This window comes from Oncorhynchus mykiss, chromosome 26 (genome assembly GCF_057628025.1).
Source record: "Oncorhynchus mykiss isolate SJ-2025 chromosome 26, ASM5762802v1, whole genome shotgun sequence".
NCBI classification, from domain to species: domain Eukaryota; kingdom Metazoa; phylum Chordata; class Actinopteri; order Salmoniformes; family Salmonidae; genus Oncorhynchus; species Oncorhynchus mykiss.
Genome location: NC_143047.1, coordinates 43,626,694 through 43,649,121, shown reverse-complemented (window position 1 = coordinate 43,649,121; position 22,428 = coordinate 43,626,694). Strand labels below are relative to the sequence as shown.

General features: G+C 46.4%; 2 protein-coding genes across 14 annotated transcripts in view; one reads left to right on the top strand and one right to left on the bottom strand.

Annotated features, from left to right (window-relative positions):
• Positions 1 to 5,040, top strand: part of dis3l (DIS3 like exosome 3'-5' exoribonuclease) — a 53,302-nt gene extending 48,262 nt beyond the window's left edge. For 4 of the 6 annotated variants that reach the window (XM_090223207.1, XM_090223206.1, XM_090223208.1 and 1 more), the window contains 2 exons: positions 3,076 to 3,247; positions 3,460 to 5,040. In XM_090223207.1, coding sequence (XP_090079333.1) covers positions 3,076 to 3,247; positions 3,460 to 3,828 — 541 coding nt within the window. In that variant the 3' untranslated portion in view covers positions 3,829 to 5,040. The remainder of the gene's footprint in view (positions 1 to 3,075; positions 3,248 to 3,459) is intronic. The other 2 variants (XR_016492364.1, XR_016492363.1) reach the window with 1 other exon arrangement.
• A 2,469-nt stretch (positions 5,041 to 7,509) lies between these two features.
• Positions 7,510 to 22,341, bottom strand: tipin (timeless interacting protein). 8 transcript variants are annotated; one of them, XM_090223198.1, is made up of 8 exons: positions 21,880 to 22,341; positions 20,359 to 20,500; positions 19,874 to 19,967; positions 17,293 to 17,368; positions 15,986 to 16,108; positions 14,485 to 14,548; positions 8,914 to 11,173; positions 7,510 to 8,707 (listed from the first exon to the last, which is right to left on the bottom strand). In XM_090223198.1, exons 2-8 carry the CDS (start codon positions 20,477 to 20,479, stop codon positions 7,957 to 7,959), a joined length of 3,489 nt encoding a protein of 1,162 aa, XP_090079324.1. In that variant the 5' UTR covers positions 20,480 to 20,500; positions 21,880 to 22,341; the 3' UTR covers positions 7,510 to 7,956. The 8 variants fall into 8 exon arrangements, with proteins under 8 accessions (XP_090079324.1, XP_090079328.1, XP_090079325.1 ...); XM_090223202.1 differs by having other exon boundaries at positions 10,811 to 11,173; XM_090223199.1 differs by lacking the exon at positions 21,880 to 22,341 and adding an exon at positions 20,921 to 21,083.
• Positions 22,342 to 22,428: the final 87 nt, after the last annotated feature.

Below are 22,428 nucleotides of genomic sequence, written 5' to 3'. Positions count from 1 at the left end.
ATCACAGTAAGGTCATCACAGTAAGGTCATAACAGTAAGGTCATAACAGTAGAGCTGGTCTTCATACCACAGTAAGGTCATAACAGTAGAGCTGGTCTTCATACCACAGTAAGGTCATAACAGTAAGGTCATAACAGTAAGGTCATCACAGTAGAGCTGGTCTTCATACCACAGTAAGGTCATCACAGTAAGGCCATAACAGTAAGGTCATAACAGTAGAACTGGTCTTCATACCACAGTAAGGTCATCACAGTAAGGTCATAACAGTAAGGTCATCACAGTAGAGCTGGTCTTCATACCACAGTAAGGTCATCACAGTAAGGCCATAACAGTAGAGCTGGTCTTCATACCACAGTAAGGTCATCACAGTAAGGTCATAACAGTAAGGTCATAACAGTAGAGCTGGTCTTCATACCACAGTAAGGTCATCACAGTAAGGTCATAACAGTAAGGTCATAACAGTAGAACTGGTCTTCATACCACAGTAAGGTCATAACAGTAAGGTCATAACAGTAAGGTCATAACAGTAGAGCTGGTTTTCATACCACAGTAAGGTCATAACAGTAAGGTCATAACAGTAGAGCTGGTCTTCATACCACAGTAAGGTCATAACAGTAGAGCTGGTCTTCATACCACAGTAAGGTCATAACAGTAGAACTGGTCTTCATACCACAGTAAGGTCATAACAGTAAGGCCATAACAGTAGAACTGGTCTTCATACCACAGTAAGGTCATAACAGTAAGGTCATAACAGTAAGGTCATAACAGTAGAGCTGGTTTTCATACCACAGTAAGGTCATAACAGTAAGGTCATAACAGTAGAACTGGTCTTCATATCACAGTAAGGTCATCACAGTAGAGCTGGTCTTCATATCACAGTAAGGTCATAACAGTAGAGCTGGTCTTCATATCACAGTAAGGTCATAACAGTAAGGTCATCACAGTAGAGCTGGTCTTCATATCACAGTAAGGTCATAACAGTAGAACTGGTCTTCATATCACAGTAAGGTCATAACAGTAGAGCTGGTCTTCATACCACAGTAAGGTCATAACAGTAGAACTGGTCTTCATATCACAGTAAGGTCATCACAGTAGAGCTGGTCTTCATATCACAGTAAGGTCATAACAGTAGAGCTGGTCTTCATACCACAGTAAGGCCATAACAGTAAGGTCATAACAGTAAGGTCATAACAGTAGAACTGGTCTTCATATCACAGTAAGGTCATAACAGTAAGGTCATAACAGTAGAACTGGTCTTCATATCACAGTAAGGTCATAACAGTAAGGTCATCACAGTAAGGTCATAACAGTAGAGCTGGTCTTCATACCACAGTAAGGTCATAACAGTAAGGTCATCACAGTAAGGTCATAACAGTAAGGTCATCACAGTAAGGTCATAACAGTAGAGCTGGTCTTCATACCACAGTAAGGTCATAACAGTAAGGTCATCACAGTAAGGTCATAACAGTAAGGTCATCACAGTAAGGTCATAACAGTAGAGCTGGTCTTCATACCACAGTAAGGTCATCACAGTAAGGTCATAACAGTAGAACTGGTCTTCATACCACAGTAAGGTCATCACAGTAAGGTCATCACAGTAAGGTCATCACAGTAAGGTCATAACAGTAAGGTCATAACAGTAAGGTCATAACAGTAGAGCTGGTCTTCATACCACAGTAAGGTCATAACAGTAAGGTCATCACAGTAAGGTCATAACAGTAGAACTGGTCTTCATATCACAGTAAGGTCATAACAGTAAGGTCATAACAGTAGAGCTGGTCTTCATATCACAGTAAGGTCATCACAGTAAGGCCATAACAGTAGAGCTGGTCTTCATACCACAGTAAGGTCATAACAGTAAGGTCATCACAGTAGAGCTGGTCTTCATACCACAGTAAGGTCATAACAGTAAGGTCATAACAGTAAGGTCATCACAGTAAGGTCATCACAGTAAGGTCATAACAGTAAGGTCATAACAGTAGAACTGGTCTTCATACCACAGTAAGGTCATAACAGTAAGGTCATCACAGTAAGGTCATAACAGTAGAACTGGTCTTCATATCACAGTAAGGTAATAACAGTAGAGCTGGTCTTCATACCACAGTAAGGTCATAACAGTAGAGCTGGTCTTCATACCACAGTAAGGTCATAACAGTAAGGTCATCACAGTAAGGTCATAACAGTAGAACTGGTCTTCATACCACAGTAAGGTCATCACAGTAAGGTCATAACAGTAAGGTCATCACAGTAAGGTCATAACAGTAAGGTCATAACAGTAGAACTGGTCTTCATACCACAGTAAGGTCATCACAGTAAGGTCATCACAGTAAGGTCATAACAGTAGAGCTGGTCTTCATATCACAGTAAGGTCATCACAGTAAGGTCATCACAGTAAGGTCATAACAGTAAGGTCATAACAGTAGAACTGGTCTTCATACCACAGTAAGGTCATAACAGTAAGGTCATAACAGTAGAGCTGGTCTTCATACCACAGTAAGGTCATCACAGTAAGGTCATAACAGTAGAGCTGGTCTTCATATCACAGTAAGGTCATAACAGTAGAACTGGTCTTCATACCACAGTAAGGTCATAACAGTAAGGTCATAACAGTAGAGCTGGTCTTCATACCACAGTAAGGTCATAACAGTAAGGTCATAACAGTAGAGCTGGTCTTCATACCACAGTAAGGTCACCACAGTAAGGTCATCACAGTAGAACTGGTCTTCATACCACAGTAAGGTCATAACAGTAGAACTGGTCTTCATACCACAGTAAGGTCATCACAGTAGAACTGGTCTTCATATCACAGTAAGGTCATCACAGTAAGGTCATAACAGTAGAGCTGGTCCCAGGTGCTGTCTTACCAACTCATATGGTCATTGCCAACCAGTAAATCATGGGAGTTGACAAGACAGCACAAATAGATCTGAGACCAGGCTAGCATTGAACTGAGCAAAAACATACAGTAGAAATCACTACAGTGATGTATGTTGAGATATTTCTCAAACAAATATCCATAAATAGATTGATTTAAAAAGAGTACCGTAACACACTGACAACTGTGTGTGTTCCCAGGTATGGCCTGAAGGGGGCAGTGTACCTGAAGAACAGAGAGGGCCAGGTGGTGAGTGAGAGACAGGATGGAGGATGTGACTGGCAGACTGGTTCTCTACAGAGATACCTGGACCGCATCACTACCACTACTGCTGCTGGCACCTCAATCTTCAACCTGTTCCAACACATCACCGTGAGTTCTACACAATTACTTTAGACTCTTTGTGAATACAGGCTCCGAGGGGGCCCACGTTCCCCATAGAGAGCTATCTTCCTGCAGGATTTTGTGCCCGCCCTACTCTAACACCTCTGATTCGTCTAACCAGCTGCTCCTCAGGCTTCAGGTCTTAACAGATGAACTAATGCTAGTTCTACCCTATCCTCCCTCCCCCCTCTTCCCCTCAGGTGCGTATCTCAGTACAACCATCACGTTGTCACTCAGACACAATCCGTCTGGAAGTGGTCAGCAACAGGCCCCACCAGGCCCCCGAGACTCAGGTCCAGAACTCCCAGCCCCAGGGGGCTAGGGGCCGGTCCCAGCTGGTCCAGGAGGTGGTTCGGCAGGCAGAGGAGGCCTCTCAGCAGGCGGAGGAGAAGAGGGGCCGGGCCTCCAAACTGTCCGAGGAGGAGAGAGAGTTCAGACAGAGTAAATGTCCCAACCTCTACTCTCTCCTGGAGGAGGTCAGGGAGCTGGCCTTGCTGGACCTTGCTGCCTGTGGAGCAGGAGGCGGGGGTCTGGGAGCAGCCGCTCAGGCTTGTGCTACATCAGCATAGATGAGGTGGAGGAGCAGGAGGAACAACAGGTCTGGGAACAGCTGCTCAGCCCTGCGATACATCAACATGGATGAGGTGGTGGTGGAGGAGCAGGAGGAACAACAGGTCTGGGAACAGCTGCTCATCCCTGCGATACATCAACATCTGATGGATGAGGTGGTGGTGGAGGAGCAGGAGGAACAACAGGTCTGGGAACAGCTGCTCATCCCTGCGATACATCAACATGGATGAGGTGGTGGTGGAGGAGCAGGAGGAACAACAGGTCTGGGAACAGCTGCTCAGCCCTGCAGTACATCAACATGGATGAGGTGGTGGTGGAGGAGCAGGGAGGAACAACAGGTCTGGGAACAGCTGCTTTGGTCTGCGGTACATCAACATGGATGAGGTGGTGGTGGAGGAGCAGGAGGAACAACAGGTCTGGGAACAGCTGCTTTGGTCTGCGGTACATCAGCATAGAACTACATAAAACTTCTGATTCTGGGTCAGGTTATTGTGGAGGAGGGGGGCGTTTGAAGAGTAAGGACGTGCAGGAGGCAAAGTAACAGGTCAACATCAGCATCAAACTTTAACACTGACTCAGGATCAGATTGTGGTGCTTTTCATGGACTTCGCCAGCATGCAGACAGACCCTCTGGACTGACCATCTGACTATACATCCTGGGTGTTATCACCATGGTTACCAGACTCTACTTAGGTACATCTACATCCTGGGTGTTATCACCATGGTTACCAGACTCTACTTAGGTACATCTACATCCTGGGTGTTATCACCATGGTTACCAGACTCTACTTAGGTACATCTTTAGTCTTATTTGGAAAATGAACAGATGATTGAAGTTGTGAGATGAGATGGATGCATGTAATATTATATACATGAATAACTCTCAACAGGACAGTTTACCATAGAAACATCTGGAACAAGCAGCTACAGTTTTTACCAAACATTTCTAATTTTCCGTATTTGATTGAACACATTTGGGGGAGATGTAGAACAGATTCCACACAAATCGATTCTCAGGCCATCGTTTTTACACTGAACTGTATAATGACCTCTGGCACTGAGAACAATGCCATTGTACAGCCTGGTATTGTATTTTAACCTAATTCTATTTTGGTAATATTTTTTGGCAGTTGGTATCTTGTGGAAAAACAAGTATTGTCAAGTGCTCTATTCCACTGTATGTTTTAAGTGAATTAAAGTGCATTACCAAACTTGTTGAGCAGTGAAATGTTTGTTGATCTGGGTGAAGATCGTATCATGCTGTTAAGTCAAACGTCCACAAGGCTCCAGGTAAATACGTTTACATTGTATTTATTTAGGATGGGGAAAAAGGCTAGAATTGATAACGAGAGATTTTTTATAAAAGCATTAATACAAGCATGATGCAAGTGACACAGTGATCTGAACAAGAGAGACTAGATGTTTGAGACACAGTGATCTGAACAAGAGAGACTAGATGTTTTGAGACACAGTGATCTGAACAAGAGAGACTAGATGTTTGAGACACAGTGATCTGAACAAGAGAGACTAGATGTTTTGAGACACAGTGATCTGAACAAGAGACTAGATGTTTTGAGACACAGTGATCTGAACAAGAGAGACTAGATGTTTTGAGACACAGTGATCTGAACAAGAGAGACTAGATGTTTGAGACAGTGATCTGAACAAGAGAGACTAGATGTTTTGAGACACAGTGATCTGAACAAGAGAGACTAGATGTTTTGAGACACAGTGATCTGAACAAGAGAGACTAGATGTTTTGAGACACAGTGATCTGAACAAGAGAGACTAGATGTTTTGAGACAGTGATCTGAACAAGAGAGACTAGATGTTTTGAGACACAGTGATCTGAACAAGAGAGACTAGATGTTTTGAGACACAGTGATCTGAACAAGAGAGACTAGATGTTTTGAGACACAGTGATCTGAACAAGAGAGACTAGATGTTTTGAGACACAGTGATCTGAACAAGAGAGACTAGATGTTTTGAGACACAGTGATCTGAACAAGAGAGACTAGATGTTTTGAGACACAGTGATCTGAACAAGAGAGACTAGATGTTTGAGACAGTGATCTGAACAAGAGAGACTAGATGTTTTGAGACAGTGATCTGAACGAGAGAGACTAGATGTTTGAGACACAGTGATCTGAACAAGACAGACTAGATGTTTGAGATCTGCCAGTTCAGGATCACCATTGATACATACAGGGTCCACATGTCCATGTCTCAACCCTTTCTAAATGCCCAAACTACCCCTCTGTATCCCCACTCCTTTAGATCTGAAATGATAGAATAGGTCTCAGTGAAACGAAGCTACAGGAGTGGCTCAGAGTAGACGCCAAGGCTGGTGCACTCCTCTTGACGGCCAGGGGGGGGATAAAAATCCTGTCTTTACCCAACACAGAGGGGACAGGGAACCTTAAATAGCCCTGTCTTTACCCAACACAGAGGGGACAGGGAACCTTAAATAGCCCTGTCTTTACCCAACACAGAGGGGACAGGGAACCTTAATTAAATAGCCCTGTCTTTACCCAACACAGAGGGGACAGGGAACCTTAATTAAATAGCCCTGTCTTTACCCAACACAGAGGGGCCAGGGAACCTGAATTAAATAGCCCTGTCTTTACCCAACACAGAGGGGCCAGGGAACCTTAATTAAATAGCCCTGTCTTTACCCAACACAGAGGGTCCAGGGAACCTTAATTAAATAGCCCTATCTTTCTGTTTTGTATGGCTGGTGATGAGGTGTTTTGTATGGCTGGTGATGAGGTGTTTTGTATGGCTGGTGATGTGTTTTATATGGCTGGTGATGTGTTTTGTATGGCTGGTGATGAGGTGTTTTGTATGGCTGGTGATGAGGTGTTTTGTATGGCTGGTGATGAGGTGTTTTGTATGGCTGGTGATGAGGTGTTTTGTACGGCTGGTGATGTGGTGTTTTGTATGGCTGGTGATGAGGTGTTTTGTATGGCTGGTGATGTGTTTTGTATGGCTGGTGATGAGGTGTTTTGTATGGCTGGTGATGTGTTTTATATGGCTGGTGATGTGTTTTGTATGGCTGGTGATGAGGTGTTTTATATGGCTGGTGATGTGTTTTGTATGGCTGGTGATGAGGTGTTTTGTATGGCTGGTGAAGAGGTGTTTTGTATGGCTGGTGATGAGGTGTTTTGTATGGCTGGTGATGTGGTGTTTTGTATGGCTGGTGAAGAGGTGTTTTGTATGGCTGGTGATGAGGTGTTTTGTTTGGCTGGTGATGAGGTGTTTTGTATGGCTGGTGATGTGGTGTTTTGTTTGGCTGGTGATGAGGTGTTTTGTATGGCTGGTGATGAGGTGTTTTGTATGGCTGGTGATGGGGTGTTTTGTATGGCTGGTGATGTGGTGTTTTGTATGGCTGGTGATGGGGTGTTCTGTATGGCTGGTGATGAGGTGTTTTGTATGGCTGGTGATGGGGTGTTTTGTATGGCTGGTGAAGAGGTGTTTTGTATGGCTGGTGAAGAGGTGTTTTGTATGGCTGGTGAAGAGGTGTTTTGTATGGCTGGTGATGAGGTGTTTTGTATGGCTGGTGAAGAGGTGTTTTGTATGGCTGGTGATGAGGTGTTTTGTATGGCTGGTGATGAGGTGTTTTGCTCAGAAAAGCAACAGGGAAAGGAAACAGGAAACAGGACATCAGCTCCACAACAGAATGTTTGGCCCATATGGCAACATTTATTAAAGAGTAAAAATGGTTGACAACACATGACCATGTTTTAGATTTGTATAAACTTAATTGAAAGTGTACTTGAACAGAGAGAAAACATCCTCGGATGAGTTGTCAGTCCTAGAAGACAGCGTCCCTTGGTGCTGGGTGAGTATGTATGCTGACAGTTGGAGCCATAGATGTGGAGGGGGTCAGCGGTTCTGTGTGTCTCAGGCCCTGCTGCCGTTGCTCATCTCAGGAACAGGGCTGGCTACTGCTCCCTCACACACCAGGGAGTCAGCGGTTCTGTGTGTCTCAGGCCCTGCTGTCGTTGTTCATCTCAGGAACAGGGCTGGCTACTGCTCCCTCACACACCAGGGAGTCAGCGGTTCTGTGTGTGTCTCAGGCCCTGCTGTCGTTGCTCATCTCAGGAACAGGGCTGGCTACTACTCCCTCACACACCAGGGAGGGTCCGTCTGTTGACTGGGTGGAGGCCATCTCTTGGGACTGGGAGGTAGATGGTCCGTCTGCTGACTGGGTGGAGGCCATCTCCTGGGACTGGGAGGTAGATGGTCCGTCTGCTGACTGGGTGGCCATCTCCTGGGACTGGGAGGTAGATGGTCCGTCTGCTGACTGGGTGGCCATCTCCTGGGACTGGGAGGTAGATGGTCCGTCTGCTGACTGGGTGGAGGCCATCTCCTGGGACTGGGAGGTAGATGGTCCGTCTGCTGACTGGGTGGAGGCCATCTCCTGGGACTGGGAGGTAGATGGTCCGTCTGCTGACTGGGTGGCCATCTCCTGGGACTGGGAGGTAGATGGTCCGTCTGCTGACTGGGTGGCCATCTCCTGGGACTGGGAGGTAGATGGTCCGTCTGCTGACTGGGTGGCCATCTCCTGGGACTGGGAGGTAGATGGTCCGTCTGCTGACTGGGTGGCCATCTCCTGGGACTGGGAGGTAGATGGTCCGTCTGCTGACTGGGTGGAGGCCATCTCCTGGGACTGGGAGGTAGATGGTCCGTCTGCTGACTGGCTGGAGGCCATCTCCTGGGACTGGGAGGTAGATGGTCCGTCTGCTGACTGGCTGGAGGCCATCTCCTGGGACTGGGAGGTAGATGGTCCGTCTGCTGACTGGGTGGCCATCTCCTGGGACTGGGAGGTAGATGGTCTGTCTGCTGACTGGCTGGAGGCCATCTCCTGGGAGCCATCTGAGAGAGGGAGGGAGACACTTTGTCCTCCATCAAGGGTAAAATGGAAATGTATGTATTGGATTGTCAACAATGCAGCACATGAAGTTAGTCAGTGTGATTGACAGGGTCAGCGCATCACTGATCTACAAATCATCTCGCATCCCAAATGATTGTGCCTTGATCAGGCCGATCCTCACCAACAAGCTCAATGTCAGGTGTCTGACCTGTGTGTTGCTGCATGCGGGCCAGTCTCCTCTCTGAGTGTGATGTCGTGTCTGACCTGTGTGTTGCTGCATGAGGGCCAGTCTCCTCTCTGAGTGTGATGTCGTGTCTGACCTGTGTGTTGCTGCATGCGGGCCAGTCTCCTCTCTGAGTGTGATGTCGTGTCTGACCTGTGTGTTGCTGCATGAGGGCCAGTCTCCTCTCTGAGTGTGATGTCGTGTCTGACCTGTGTGTTGCTGCATGCGGGCCAGTCTCCTCTCTGAGTGTGATGTCGTGTCTGACCTGTGTGTTGCTGCATGCGGGCCAGTCTCCTCTCTGAGTGTGATGTCGTGTCTGACCTGTGTGTTGCTGCATGAGGGCCAGTCTCCTCTCTGAGTGTGATGTCGTGTCTGACCTGTGTGTTGCTGCATGCGGGCCAGTCTCCTCTCTGAGTGTGATGTCGTGTCTGACCTGTGTGTTGCTGCATGCGGGCCAGTCTCCTCTCTGAGTGTGATGTCGTGTCTGACCTGTGTGTTGCTGCATGCGGGCCAGTCTCCTCTCTGAGTGTGATGTCGTGTCTGACCTGTGTGTTGCTGCATGCGGGCCAGTCTCCTCTCTGAGTGTGATGTCGTGTCTGACCTGTGTGTTGCTGCATGAGGGCCAGTCTCCTCTCTGAGTGTGATGTCGTGTCTGACCTGTGTGTTGCTGCGTGTCTGACCTGTGTGTTGCTGCGTGTCTGACCTGTGTGTTGCTGCGTGTCTGACCTGTGTGTTGCTGCATGCGGGCCAGTCTCCTCTCTGAGTGTGATGTCGTGTCTGACCTGTGTGTTGCTGCGTGTCTGACCTGTGTGTTGCTGCGTGTCTGACCTGTGTGTTGCTGCGTGTCTGACCTGTGTGTTGCTGCATGCGGGCCAGTCTCCTCTCTGAGTGTGATGTCGTGTCTGACCTGTGTGTTGCTGCATGAGGGCCAGTCTCCTCTCTGAGTGTGATGTCGTGTCTGACCTGTGTGTTGCTGCATGAGGGCCAGTCTCCTCTCTGAGTGTGATGTCGTGTCTGACCTGTGTGTTGCTGCATGCGGGCCAGTCTCCTCTCTGAGTGTGATGTCGTGTCTGACCTGTGTGTTGCTGCATGAGGGCCAGTCTCCTCTCTGAGTGTGATGTCGTGTCTGACCTGTGTGTTGCTGCATGCGGGCCAGTCTCCTTTCTGAGTGTGATGTCGTGTCTGACCTGTGTGTTGCTGCATGCGGGCCAGTCTCCTCTCTGAGTGTGATGTCGTGTCTGACCTGTGTGTTGCTGCATGCGGGCCAGTCTCCTTTCTGAGTGTGATGTCGTGTCTGACCTGTGTGTTGCTGCGTGTCTGACCTGTGTGTTGCTGCATGAGGGCCAGTCTCCTCTCTGAGTGTGATGTCGTGTCTGACCTGTGTGTTGCTGCATGCGGGCCAGTCTCCTTTCTGAGTGTGATGTCGTGTCTGACCTGTGTGTTGCTGCATGCGGGCCAGTCTCCTCTCTGAGTGTGATGTCGTGTCTGACCTGTGTGTTGCTGCATGCGGGCCAGTCTCCTCTCTGAGTGTGATGTCGTGTCTGACCTGTGTGTTGCTGCATGCGGGCCAGTCTCCTCTCTGAGTGTGATGTCGTGTCTGACCTGTGTGTTGCTGCATGAGGGCCAGTCTCCTCTCTGAGTGTGATGTCGTGTCTGACCTGTGTGTTGCTGCATGCGGGCCAGTCTCCTCTCTGAGTGTGATGTCGTGTCTGACCTGTGTGTTGCTGCATGAGGGCCAGTCTCCTCTCTGAGTGTGATGTCGTGTCTGACCTGTGTGTTGCTGCATGCGGGCCAGTCTCCTCTCTGAGTGTGATGTCGTGTCTGACCTGTGTGTTGCTGCATGCGGGCCAGTCTCCTCTCTGAGTGTGATGTCGTGTCTGACCTGTGTGTTGCTGCATGCGGGCCAGTCTCCTCTCCAAGGCAAGCCGTTTGTTGAGTTCTATACGTCTCTGCTGTTCCTCTGTCAGGGAGGGGGCTGGGGTGGAGTGGACCGGGCCAGCCTGAGAGGAAGGGAACAGGGAGGGGGCTGGGGTGGAGTGGACCGGGCCAGCCTGAGAGGAAGGGAACAGGGAGGGGGCTGGGGTGGAGTGGACCGGGCCAGCCTGAGAGGAAGGGAACAGGGAGGGGGCTGGGGTAGAGGGGACCCGTCCTGAGGGGTCTTCAGCGAAACCTCCGTCTCCAAACGGGTCTGGGTCGTCATGGTTGACGACACGCCCGTCTCTCGACGCCGCGGTGTCGTCCTCACCTGGATCAATGGATGTGTCAGATAAAATACTGAATGCCCAAATCTCATTTTGTAAAATCAGTTCATGACCGCTATAAACCAATACAAATCTACTACTACATCAAATCTACCTCTAGACACTACTACTGCTATTGACCTGGGACTGTGTCATATCTACCTCTAGACACTACTATTGATCTGGGACTGTGTCATATCTACCTCTAGACAATACTACTACTATTGATCTGGGACTGTGTCATATCTACCTCTAGATAATACTATTGATCTGGGACTGAGTCAAATCTACCTCTAGATAATACTATTGATCTGGGACAGTGTCATATCTACCTCTAGATAATACTATTGATCTGGGACTGTATCATATCTACCTCTAGACAATACTACTACTATTGATCTGGGACTGTGTCATATCTACCTCTAGACAATACTACTACTATTGATGTGGGACTGTGTCATATCTACCTCTAGACACTACTACTACTATTGATCTGGGACTGTGTCATATCTACCTCTAGACAATACTACTACTATTGATCTGGGACTGTGTCATATCTACCTCTAGACAATACTACTACTATTGATCTGGGACTGTGTCATATCTACCTCTAGACAATACTACTACTATTGATCTGGGACTGTGTCATATCTACCTCTAGACAATACTATTGATCTGGGACTGTGTCATATCTACCTCTAGACACTACTACTACTATTGATCTGGGACTGTGTCATATCTACCTCTAGACACTACTACTACTATTGATCTGGGACTGTGTCATATCTACCTCTAGACACTACTACTACTATTGATCTGGGACTGTGTCATATCTACCTCTAGACAATACTACTACTATTGATCTGGGACTGTGTCATATCTACCTCTAGACAATACTACTACTATTGATCTGGGACTGTGTCATATCTACCTCTAGACAATACTACTACTATTGATCTGGGACTGTGTCATATCTACCTCTAGACAATACTACTACTATTGATCTGGGACTGTGTCATATCTACCTCTAGATAATACTATTGATCTGGGACTGAGTCAAATCTACCTCTAGATAATACTATTGATCTGGGACAGTGTCATATCTACCTCTAGATAATACTATTGATCTGGGACTGTATCATATCTACCTCTAGACAATACTACTACTATTGATCTGGGACTGTGTCATATCTACCTCTAGACACTACTACTACTATTGATGTGGGACTGTGTCATATCTACCTCTAGACAATACTACTACTATTGATCTGGGACTGTGTCATATCTACCTCTAGACACTACTACTACTATTGATCTGGGACTGTGTCATATCTACCTCTAGACAATACTACTACTATTGATCTGGGACTGTGTCATATCTACCTCTAGACACTACTACTACTATTGATCTGGGACTGTGTCATATCTACCTCTAGATAATACTATTGATCTGGGACTGAGTCAAATCTACCTCTAGATAATACTATTGATCTGGGACAGTGTCATATCTACCTCTAGATAATACTATTGATCTGGGACTGTGTCATATCTACCTCTAGACAATACTACTACTATTGATCTGGGACTGTGTCATAACTACCTCTAGACACTACTACTACTATTGATGTGGGACTGTGTCATATCTACCTCTAGATAATACTATTGATCTGGGACTGTGTCATATCTACCTCTAGACACTACTATTGATCTGGGACTGTGTTATATCTACCTCTAGACACTACTACTACTATTGATCTGGGACTGTGTCATATCTACCTCTAGACACTACTACTACTATTGATCTGGGACTGTGTCATATCTACCTCTAGACAATACTACTACTATTGATCTGGGACTGTGTCATATCTACCTCTAGACAATACTATTGATCTGGGACTGTGTCATATCTACCTCTAGACACTACTACTACTATTGATCTGGGACTGTATCATATCTACCTCTAGACAATACTATTGATCTGGGACTGTGTTATATCTACCTCTAGACACTACTACTACTATTGATCTGGGACTGTGTTATATCTACCTCTAGACACTACTACTACTATTGATCTGGGACTGTGTTATATCTACCTCTAGACACTACTACTACTATTGATCTGGGACTGTGTCATATCTACCTCTAGATAATACTATTGATCTGGGACTGTGTCATATCTACCTCTAGACACTACTATTGATCTGGGACTGTGTCATATCTACCTCTAGACACTACTACTAGTATTGATCTGGGACTGTGTCATATCTACCTCTAGACACTACTATTGATCTGGGACTGTGTCATATCTACCTCTAGACACTACTATTGATCTGGGACTGTGTTATATCTACCTCTAGACAATACTACTACTATTGATCTGGGACTGTGTCATATCTACCTCTAGACACTACTACTACTATTGATGTGGGACTGTGTCATATCTACCTCTAGACACTACTATTGATCTGGGACTGTGTTATATCTACCTCTAGACACTACTACTACTATTGATCTGGGACTGTGTCATATCTACCTCTAGACAATACTATTGATCTGGGACTGTGTCATATCTACCTCTAGACAATACTACTACTATTGATCTGGGACTGTGTCATATCTACCTCTAGACACTACTACTAGTATTGATCTGGGACTGTGTCATATCTACCTCTAGACACTACTATTGATCTGGGACTGTGTCATATCTACCTCTAGACACTACTATTGATCTGGGACTGTGTCATATCTACCTCTAGACACTACTACTACTATTGATCTGGGACTGTGTCATATCTACCTCTAGACAATACTACTACTATTGATCTGGGACTGTGTCATATCTACCTCTAGACACTACTATTGATCTGGGACTGTGTCATATCTACCTCTAGACACTACTATTGATCTGGGACTGTGTCATATCTACCTCTAGACACTACTACTACTATTGATCTGGGACTGTGTCATATCTACCTCTAGACACTACTACTACTATTGATCTGGGACTGTGTCATATCTACCTCTAGACACTACTATTGATCTGGGACTGTGTCATATCTACCTCTAGACACTACTATTGATCTGGGACTGTGTTATATCTACCTCTAGACACTACTATTGATCTGGGACTGTATGTGTGAAGCGTCTCAGAGTAGGAGTTCTGATCTCGGATCAGGTCCTCCCTGTACGTATAATCTTATTCACTGTTGTGTACAAGGCAAAACTGATCCTAAAATCAGCACTCCCACTCTGAGTCACTTGACACGTAGTGAATCCTTTCTAACACTAAATGTAGTTGGTGACGTTGTCCTCTCACCGTCGTCTCCTATGAAGTCTTCATGTGTTAGCGGCATGTCCAACCGTATTCTCTTGAGACACGTCTGAGAAAACAAAACATTCAGACCTTACGACTTCCACGGACACCACCACACCTCGAGATGTTGGTTAGAACAACAACATTCAGACCTTACTACTTCCACTGACACCACCACACCTCCAGATGTTGGTTAGAACAACAACATTCAGACCTTACTACTTCCACTGACACCACCACACCTCCAGATGTTGGTTAGAACAACAAGGGCCTGTCAGTCTGACCTGCATGTTGGTTATAACAACAAGGGCCTGGTTATAACAACAAGGGCCTGTCAGTCTGACCTGCATGTTGGTTATAACAACAAGGGCCTGGTTATAACAACAAGGGCCTGTCAGTCTGACCTGCATGTTGGTTATAACAACAAGGGCCTGGTTATAACAACAAGGGCCTGTCAGTCTGACCTGGATGTTGGTTATAACAACAAGGGCCTGTCAGTCTGACCTGGATGTTGATTATAACAACAAGGGCCTGTCAGTCTGACCTGGATGTTGGTTATAACAACAAGGGCCTGTCAGTCTGACCTGCATGTTGGTTATAACAACAAGGGCCTGGTTATAACAACAAGGACCTGTCAGTCTGACCTGGATGTTGGTTATAACAACAAGGGCGTGTCAGTCTGACCTGGGTGTTGGTTATAACAACAAGGGCCTGTCAGTCTGACCTGGATGTTGGTTATAACAACAAGGGCGTGTCAGTCTGACCTGGATGTTGGTTATAACAACAAGGGCCTGTCAGTCTGACCTGCATGTTGGTTATAACAACAAGGGCCTGGTTATAACAACAAGGGCCTGTCAGTCTGACCTGGATGTTGGTTATAACAACAAGGGCGTGTCAGTCTGACCTGCATGTTGATTAGAACAACAAGGGCCTGTCAGTCTGACCTGCATGTTGATTATAACAACAAGGGCCTGTCAGTCTGACCTGCATGTTGGTTATAACAACAAGGGCCTGGTTATAACAACAAGGGCCTGTCAGTCTGACCTGGATGTTGGTTATAACAACAAGGGCCTGGTTATAACAACAAGGGCCTGTCAGTCTGACCTGCATGTTGGTTATAACAACAAGGGCCTGGTTATAACAACAAGGGCCTGTCAGTCTGACCTGGATGTTGGTTATAACAACAAGGGCCTGTCAGTCTGACCTGGATGTTGATTATAACAACAAGGGCCTGTCAGTCTGACCTGGATGTTGGTTATAACAACAAGGGCCTGTCAGTCTGACCTGCATGTTGGTTATAACAACAAGGGCCTGGTTATAACAACAAGGGCCTGTCAGTCTGACCTGGATGTTGGTTATAACAACAAGGGCGTGTCAGTCTGACCTGGGTGTTGGTTATAACAACAAGGGCGTGTCAGTCTGTCCTGCATGTTGATTATAACAACAAGGGCCTGTCAGTCTGACCTGCATGTTGGTTATAACAACAAGGGCGTGTCAGTCTGACCTGGACTTCTTTCTTGCTGCCCAGCGTCTCCAGTTTGTCTATGAAGTCTTCAAACGGTAGTTTGGGGTACAGCCTGTGAGCCCAGTTCTCCATCCTCTGCATCAGCACCCGCAAGTCCTCAGCCTGGTGGGAAACACACATACATCAACACCCTTTGGCTGCTGTGGGAGTGGGAAACACACATACATCAACACCCTTTGGCTGCTGTGGGAGTGGGAAACACACATACATCAACACCCTTTGGCTGCTGTGGGAGTGGGAAACACACATACATCAACACCCTTTGGCTGCTGTGGGAGTGGGAAACACACATACATCAACACCCGTTGGCTGCTGTGGGAGTGGGAAACACACATTCATCACACCCTTTGGCTGCTGTGGGAGTGGGAAACACACATACATCACACCCTTTGGCTGCTGTGGGAGTGGAAAACACACATTCATCACACCCTTTGGCTGCTGTGGGAGTGGGAAACACACATACATCACACCCGTTGGCTGCTGTGGGAGTGGGAAACACACATTCATCACACCCTTTGGCTGCTGTGGGAGTGGGAAACACACATACATCACACCCTTTGGCTGCTTGGGAGTGGAAAACACACATTCATCACACTCTTTGGCTGCTGTGGGAGTGGGAAACACACATACATCAACACCCTTTGGCTGCTGTGGGAGTGGGAAACACACATACATCACACCCTTTGGCTGCTGTGGGAGTGGGAAACACACATACATCACACCCTTTGGCTGCTGTGGGAGTGGGAAACACACATACATCAACACCCTTTGGCTGCTGTGGGAGTGGGAAACACACATACATCACACCCTTTGGCTGCTGTGGGAGTGGGAAACACACATTCATCACACCCTTTGGCTGCTGTGGGAGTGGGAAACACACATACATCACACCCTTTGGCTGCTGTGGGAGTGGGAAACACACATACATCACACCCTTTGGCTGCTGTGGGAGTGGGAAACACACATACATCAACACCCTTTGGCTGCTGTGGGAGTGGGAAACACACATACATCACACCTGTTGGCTGCTGTGGGAGTGGGAAACACACATACATCAACACCCTTTGGCTGCTGTGGGAGTGGGAAACACACATACATCAACACCCTTTGGCTGCTGTGGGAGTGGGAAACACACATACATCAACACCCTTTGGCTGCTGTGGGAGTCAACTGGATAACCTTTCGGCAAACATCGACGCCTTTCACTTTGAGTAAAAAAAACCCAGACGAAACAGACCCATCTGCCCAACAGAGACACAATACTTGAATCTGCCGTTAGCCTTTACCTCGTGTCCTTTGCCTTTGAACTGAACGTTGTCAAACAGGCTGCGAAGAGCCGGAAGTCCTCTTTCTGATGTCAGCCTGGAGTAAAACATGTCAACAAAAACACCGGCTATTCAACTTCTACACATCAAACAGCTCTGCAATGTTGCTGCAAAGACAAAAGAGAATCAACAATGACTTGATCATCAAAACCTTTGTGGGGTTTTTTTAAAAGTCCTTCGGTTGTGACAGAACAGGGACAATATGCCAAAACCAGACATCGATTTTCATGGTCGGGCATAAATGAGCGTTTGGATTAGGAAAGTTCTCTCTCTCTCTCATGACCTGTACAAGCTATAATGTTGAATACAATTATATTTGAACTTGATTTACCGGTTGTGTGTGTGGTTGGTCCTTTTGCAGGTAGGAATTTGAGACAATGACTATGTTTACATCGTTTTTTAAATATTTGATATTATTTATTGATATTAAACTGATTGTGTCAGAAGGTCGAGTATGGCATCAGTCATGTAAACACCTTACTCTGCTTATCTTAAATCGCTGTGAGGTCATAATTGAAGTAAACATACGCCAATGAAAACACCTGCTTTTCTGAGCAGTCTTTCAAATGATTAGGACGTGTAAACACCTTAAACCGGCGTCCCAGTGGTGTGTTTGATCTGCGCCTGTGCTGACACCAGCCGAGAGCCTCCCTCTTTAGTGAAGTGGTGTGTTTGATCTGCACCTGTGCTGACACCAGCCGAGAGCCTCCCTCTTTAGTGAAGTGGTGTGTTTGATCTGCACCTTTGCTGACACCAGCCGAGAGCCTCCCTCTTTAGTGAAGTGGTATGTTTGATCTGCGCCTGTGCTGACACCAGCCGAGAGTCTCCCTTTTGTTCCAGTGGTGTGTTTGATGTGCACCTGTGCTGACACCAGCCGAGAGCCTCCCTCTTTAGTGAAGTGAGTTAGGAACAACTGAATATACGTACGGGTTTTTAGAAGTAGTTCTCACGTACAAACTTTATAAGGTCCCAACTCAGAATCAAATATGCTTCTCAAAAAAATAACATGTTCGCTGTGGTAGAATGTTAATTTAGACTGGTGATGTTCTGCATTTATCACAGAGACGTCAGGGAGCCTTTTTCAGACGTCTCCGTGGAAACAGGGTTATTAGGGGGAATCCTTCTTCTTACAAAGCCTGTAAACATGTTTTAATTGAACCCTTATAATTTGACTTTCCATAATAAATCACATTATTAGTGTGTATGTAACCGTACTCAGTATATCCACAGGAAAGTAGAATTACACAACTGTTCAAATCACTGGTTGTGCGTTCATATGTCACCTGATGCATGCAGGAGACACATGCACCCTAGCCCAGCCTGTTCACATGGTTCTGCTACATGCACACTAGCCCAGCCTGTTCACATGGTTCTGCTACATGCACACTGGCCCAGCCTGTTCACATGGTTCTGCTACATGCACACTGGCCCAGCCTGTTCACATGGTTCTGCTACATGCACACTGGCCCAGCCTGTTCACATGGTTCTGCTACATGCACACTGGCCCAGCCTGTTCACATGGTTCTGCTACATGCACACTAGCCCAGCCTGTTCACATGGTTCTGCTACATGCACACTGGCCCAGCCTGTTCACATGGTTCTGCTACATGCACCCTGGCCCAGCCTGTTCACATGGTTCTGCTACATGCACACTGGCCCAGCCTGTTCACATGGTTCTGCTACATGCACACTGGCCCAGCCTGTTCACATGGTTCTGCTACATGCACACTAGCCCAGCCTGTTCACATGGTTCTGCTACATGCACACTGGCCCAGCCTGTTCACATGGTTCTGCTACATGCACACTGGCCCAGCCTGTTCACATGGTTCTGCTACATGCACACTGGCCCAGCCTGTTCACATGGTTCTGCTACATGCACACTGGCCCAGCCTGTTCACATGGTTCTGCTACATGCACACTAGCCCAGCCTGTTCACATGGTTCTGCTACATGCACACTGGCCCAGCCTGTTCACATGGTTCTGCTACATGCACACTGGCCCAGCCTGTTCACATGGTTCTGCTACATGCACACTAGCCCAGCCTGTTCACATGGTTCTGCTACATGCACACTAGCCCAGCCTGTTCACATGGTTCTGCTACATGCACACTAGCCCAGCCTGTTCACATGGTTCTGCTACATGCACACTAGCCCAGCCTGTTCACATGGTTCTGCTACATGCACACTGGCCCAGCCTGTTCACATGGTTCTGCTACATGCACACTGGCCCAGCCTGTTCACATGGTTCTGCTACATGCACACTGGCCCAGCCTGTTCACATGGTTCTGCTACATGCACACTAGCCCAGCCTGTTCACATGGTTCTGCTACATGCACACTAGCCCAGCCTGTTCACATGGTTCTGCTACATGCACACTGGCCCCGCCTGTTGACATGGTTCTCACATTTCTACCATCAAAAGGACCAGCCACACAGACAACCGGTAAAGTATGTGACAATATAATTTTATTCAACATTCTGGCCTGTAGAGGTTCCTGATCCAAACGCTCATTTATGCCTGTCTCCAAGCTAATACACACGTACCTCTGAGAGTCCAGTTTCGGCTGTGGTCTCTTGACGCCTCTCCTCTTGGCAACAGGGACTTCGGCCAGCTTGGAGATCTCTCCTCCCTCCTCCCCTGAACAACATCAACAGCCTTCATCCAATGACTTATGTGTAATGGAAAGTCTATCTACCCATTATATTGTCTGTGATGTCAGTAAGCAGGAAGTCTCCCAGCTGTGTATATAATAACAATAATAATAATAATGATGTCTTATCTATATCTACCCATTATATTGTCTGTGATGTCAGTAAGCAGGAAGTCTCCCAGCTGTGTATATAATAATAATAATGATGATGTCATATCAGTCTACCTGTAGACACACAGGTTTGTGTTGGGTATTGTGTGTCTAGTCTGGTCCCAGATCATCATAAGCATGACAGCAACCATGGCAGTCGGCAAAATAACACAACCCGATCTGGAACCAGGCTAGGTACTGGTGAGCTACAGTTGTCATTGTCCTCACCTGTAAAAGGATCTCCTCCCTCTCCTGGTGAGAAGGGAGGGGGGAGAGGAGGAAAGGTCTCGTCATCTGTGTTGTCATAGTCAGGAATGTCAAACAAGCCATTCTCCATTGGATCAACCATGGTTCCTTTATCACTGGGCTCCTGCAAGGAAGAAGAGGGGGATTACATGTGACGTTTTATTGTTGTGTTCACGAGTACAGCGAAATGCCTTTCTTGACAACTCTTTCCCCAACAATGCAGTAATCAATATATAGCACTATAAAATATATTAAAACACAAGCAAAGAAGGTAAGCTATAAATACAGCTACCATAACTTCACCTAGCTATATATACAGCTACCATAACTTCACCTAGCTATATATACAGCTACCATAACTTCACCTAGCTCTCCTGTCTCCCCCTACTTTCATCGGCCATTCTGCCTCCCCCTACTTTCGTCGGCCATTCTGCCTTCCCCTACTTTCGTCGGCCATTCTGCCTTCCCCTACTTTCGTCAGCCATTCTGCCTCCCCCTACAATCCTAACGTTGTTTTAATGTTTAGAAAATTGTCGTCACTTGCGATATGGCTTTGGAAACATGTGTTATACAGGGCCAAGACCCCGCATCCCGTCTGCTATGTATCGGGGGAAACCGCGCCCGACAAACTGGGGCGAAGGACTGTCTACAGGCGTGTACTATCTATAGTTAGCTACCGTTGTCCCCGTCGCTTCCTTCTTCTGTGGGATTTATCGGCATCCCAGCGTTATGGTGTATTACCGCCACCTACTGTACTGGAGAGCCTCTGCCTACCAGAGTCATAGCTTTAAAATTGAGAAGAACAAACGGGGGTTCCTGCAGCAGTTTTGAACAGCTCTACAGCTATGAGCCTCGTCTTCCGTAAACAAGCGTTGATATGAAAGATAAGGTCCTTATATTCTTCCAAAACAGCGACGCGTGTTAAATGTTCAGACTGAGCGTTGGGATCTTAAAACTCCCTCCTTGTAGAAAACGCCTTCATCCAATGACTTATGTGTAATGTATTGGAACAGAGTCATGATCCAAGGACTAAGAGACATTTTGTAACACTGGCTTCTGCACCGGACTTGCAGCCAGTGTCGTTCTTGACTTTTACTAGCTAATGTTAGCTAATAACTTACCGACTGGTTGGCTCACATTATATTAACTTAGCCAAGGTAGCTAACTAGGTGCAATATTAGCTACACACATCAAAGTGTGAGGAATCAACGTTTACAACACATATAAACAGACAGTCGTAACCCGAATAAAAACCCAGGCTTCTAGATAGATTGGCTAGCAGCTAACTTAATTTATCCAGCTTTCATGAGTAACCTACTGTAGATATAGTGTAGTAGCTCGTTACCGCGCTATGCTAACCAGCTAGCTAGTTGTTGTTTGTTGCGGGGAAACTGATAAGATTCAACAAATTAAGCGACATCCCATCAATGTGATGCGGGAAATATATCATAAGACAGTGTCGTCGTTAGTACGTGGAGAATAACTATAGCCGGGGCACTTTACCTGGCAAATAAACAGTTGCTATTCCAGCGGCTCCTGTGTTATTTTTGTTCGTCCACTCTTGTCTTCTGCCGGGTTTTTTACAATGAACCAATCAACTGTTTGCTTCCTTGTACCAAGAGCCAATCATGTGTCGTCAAAACTATCCGTTCGTGTTGGGAATAGAAACGTTTTTTTGAGGTTACACTGCCCTCTTCTGTATATGTCTGGAATGTTATGTTATGTGACTGTGTAATGGCAATGTTGTTTTGTTGATTTCCACCTTATTAGACATAGCTACCAAAGTAACTGCTTTTAACAAACTGTTGGCCTATTCTAACTGTTTTGTTTCAATCAAAGCATACATTTTACCTAGTGGCGTGCCACATGAGAGAAATGCGACCATTCGCACAATCAACCTGAAATTACGTGGTGTTTTTTTGTTGTCTTGGAGTAGCGTAATACTACGCTATTATATTCAATTCTGTTAATTAGAATACTAATGACCGAGAAGCTGCATTTTCCAGAATTCTCTGGAACCCTCGTCCCTATAGCAACATATCTGAGCATCTG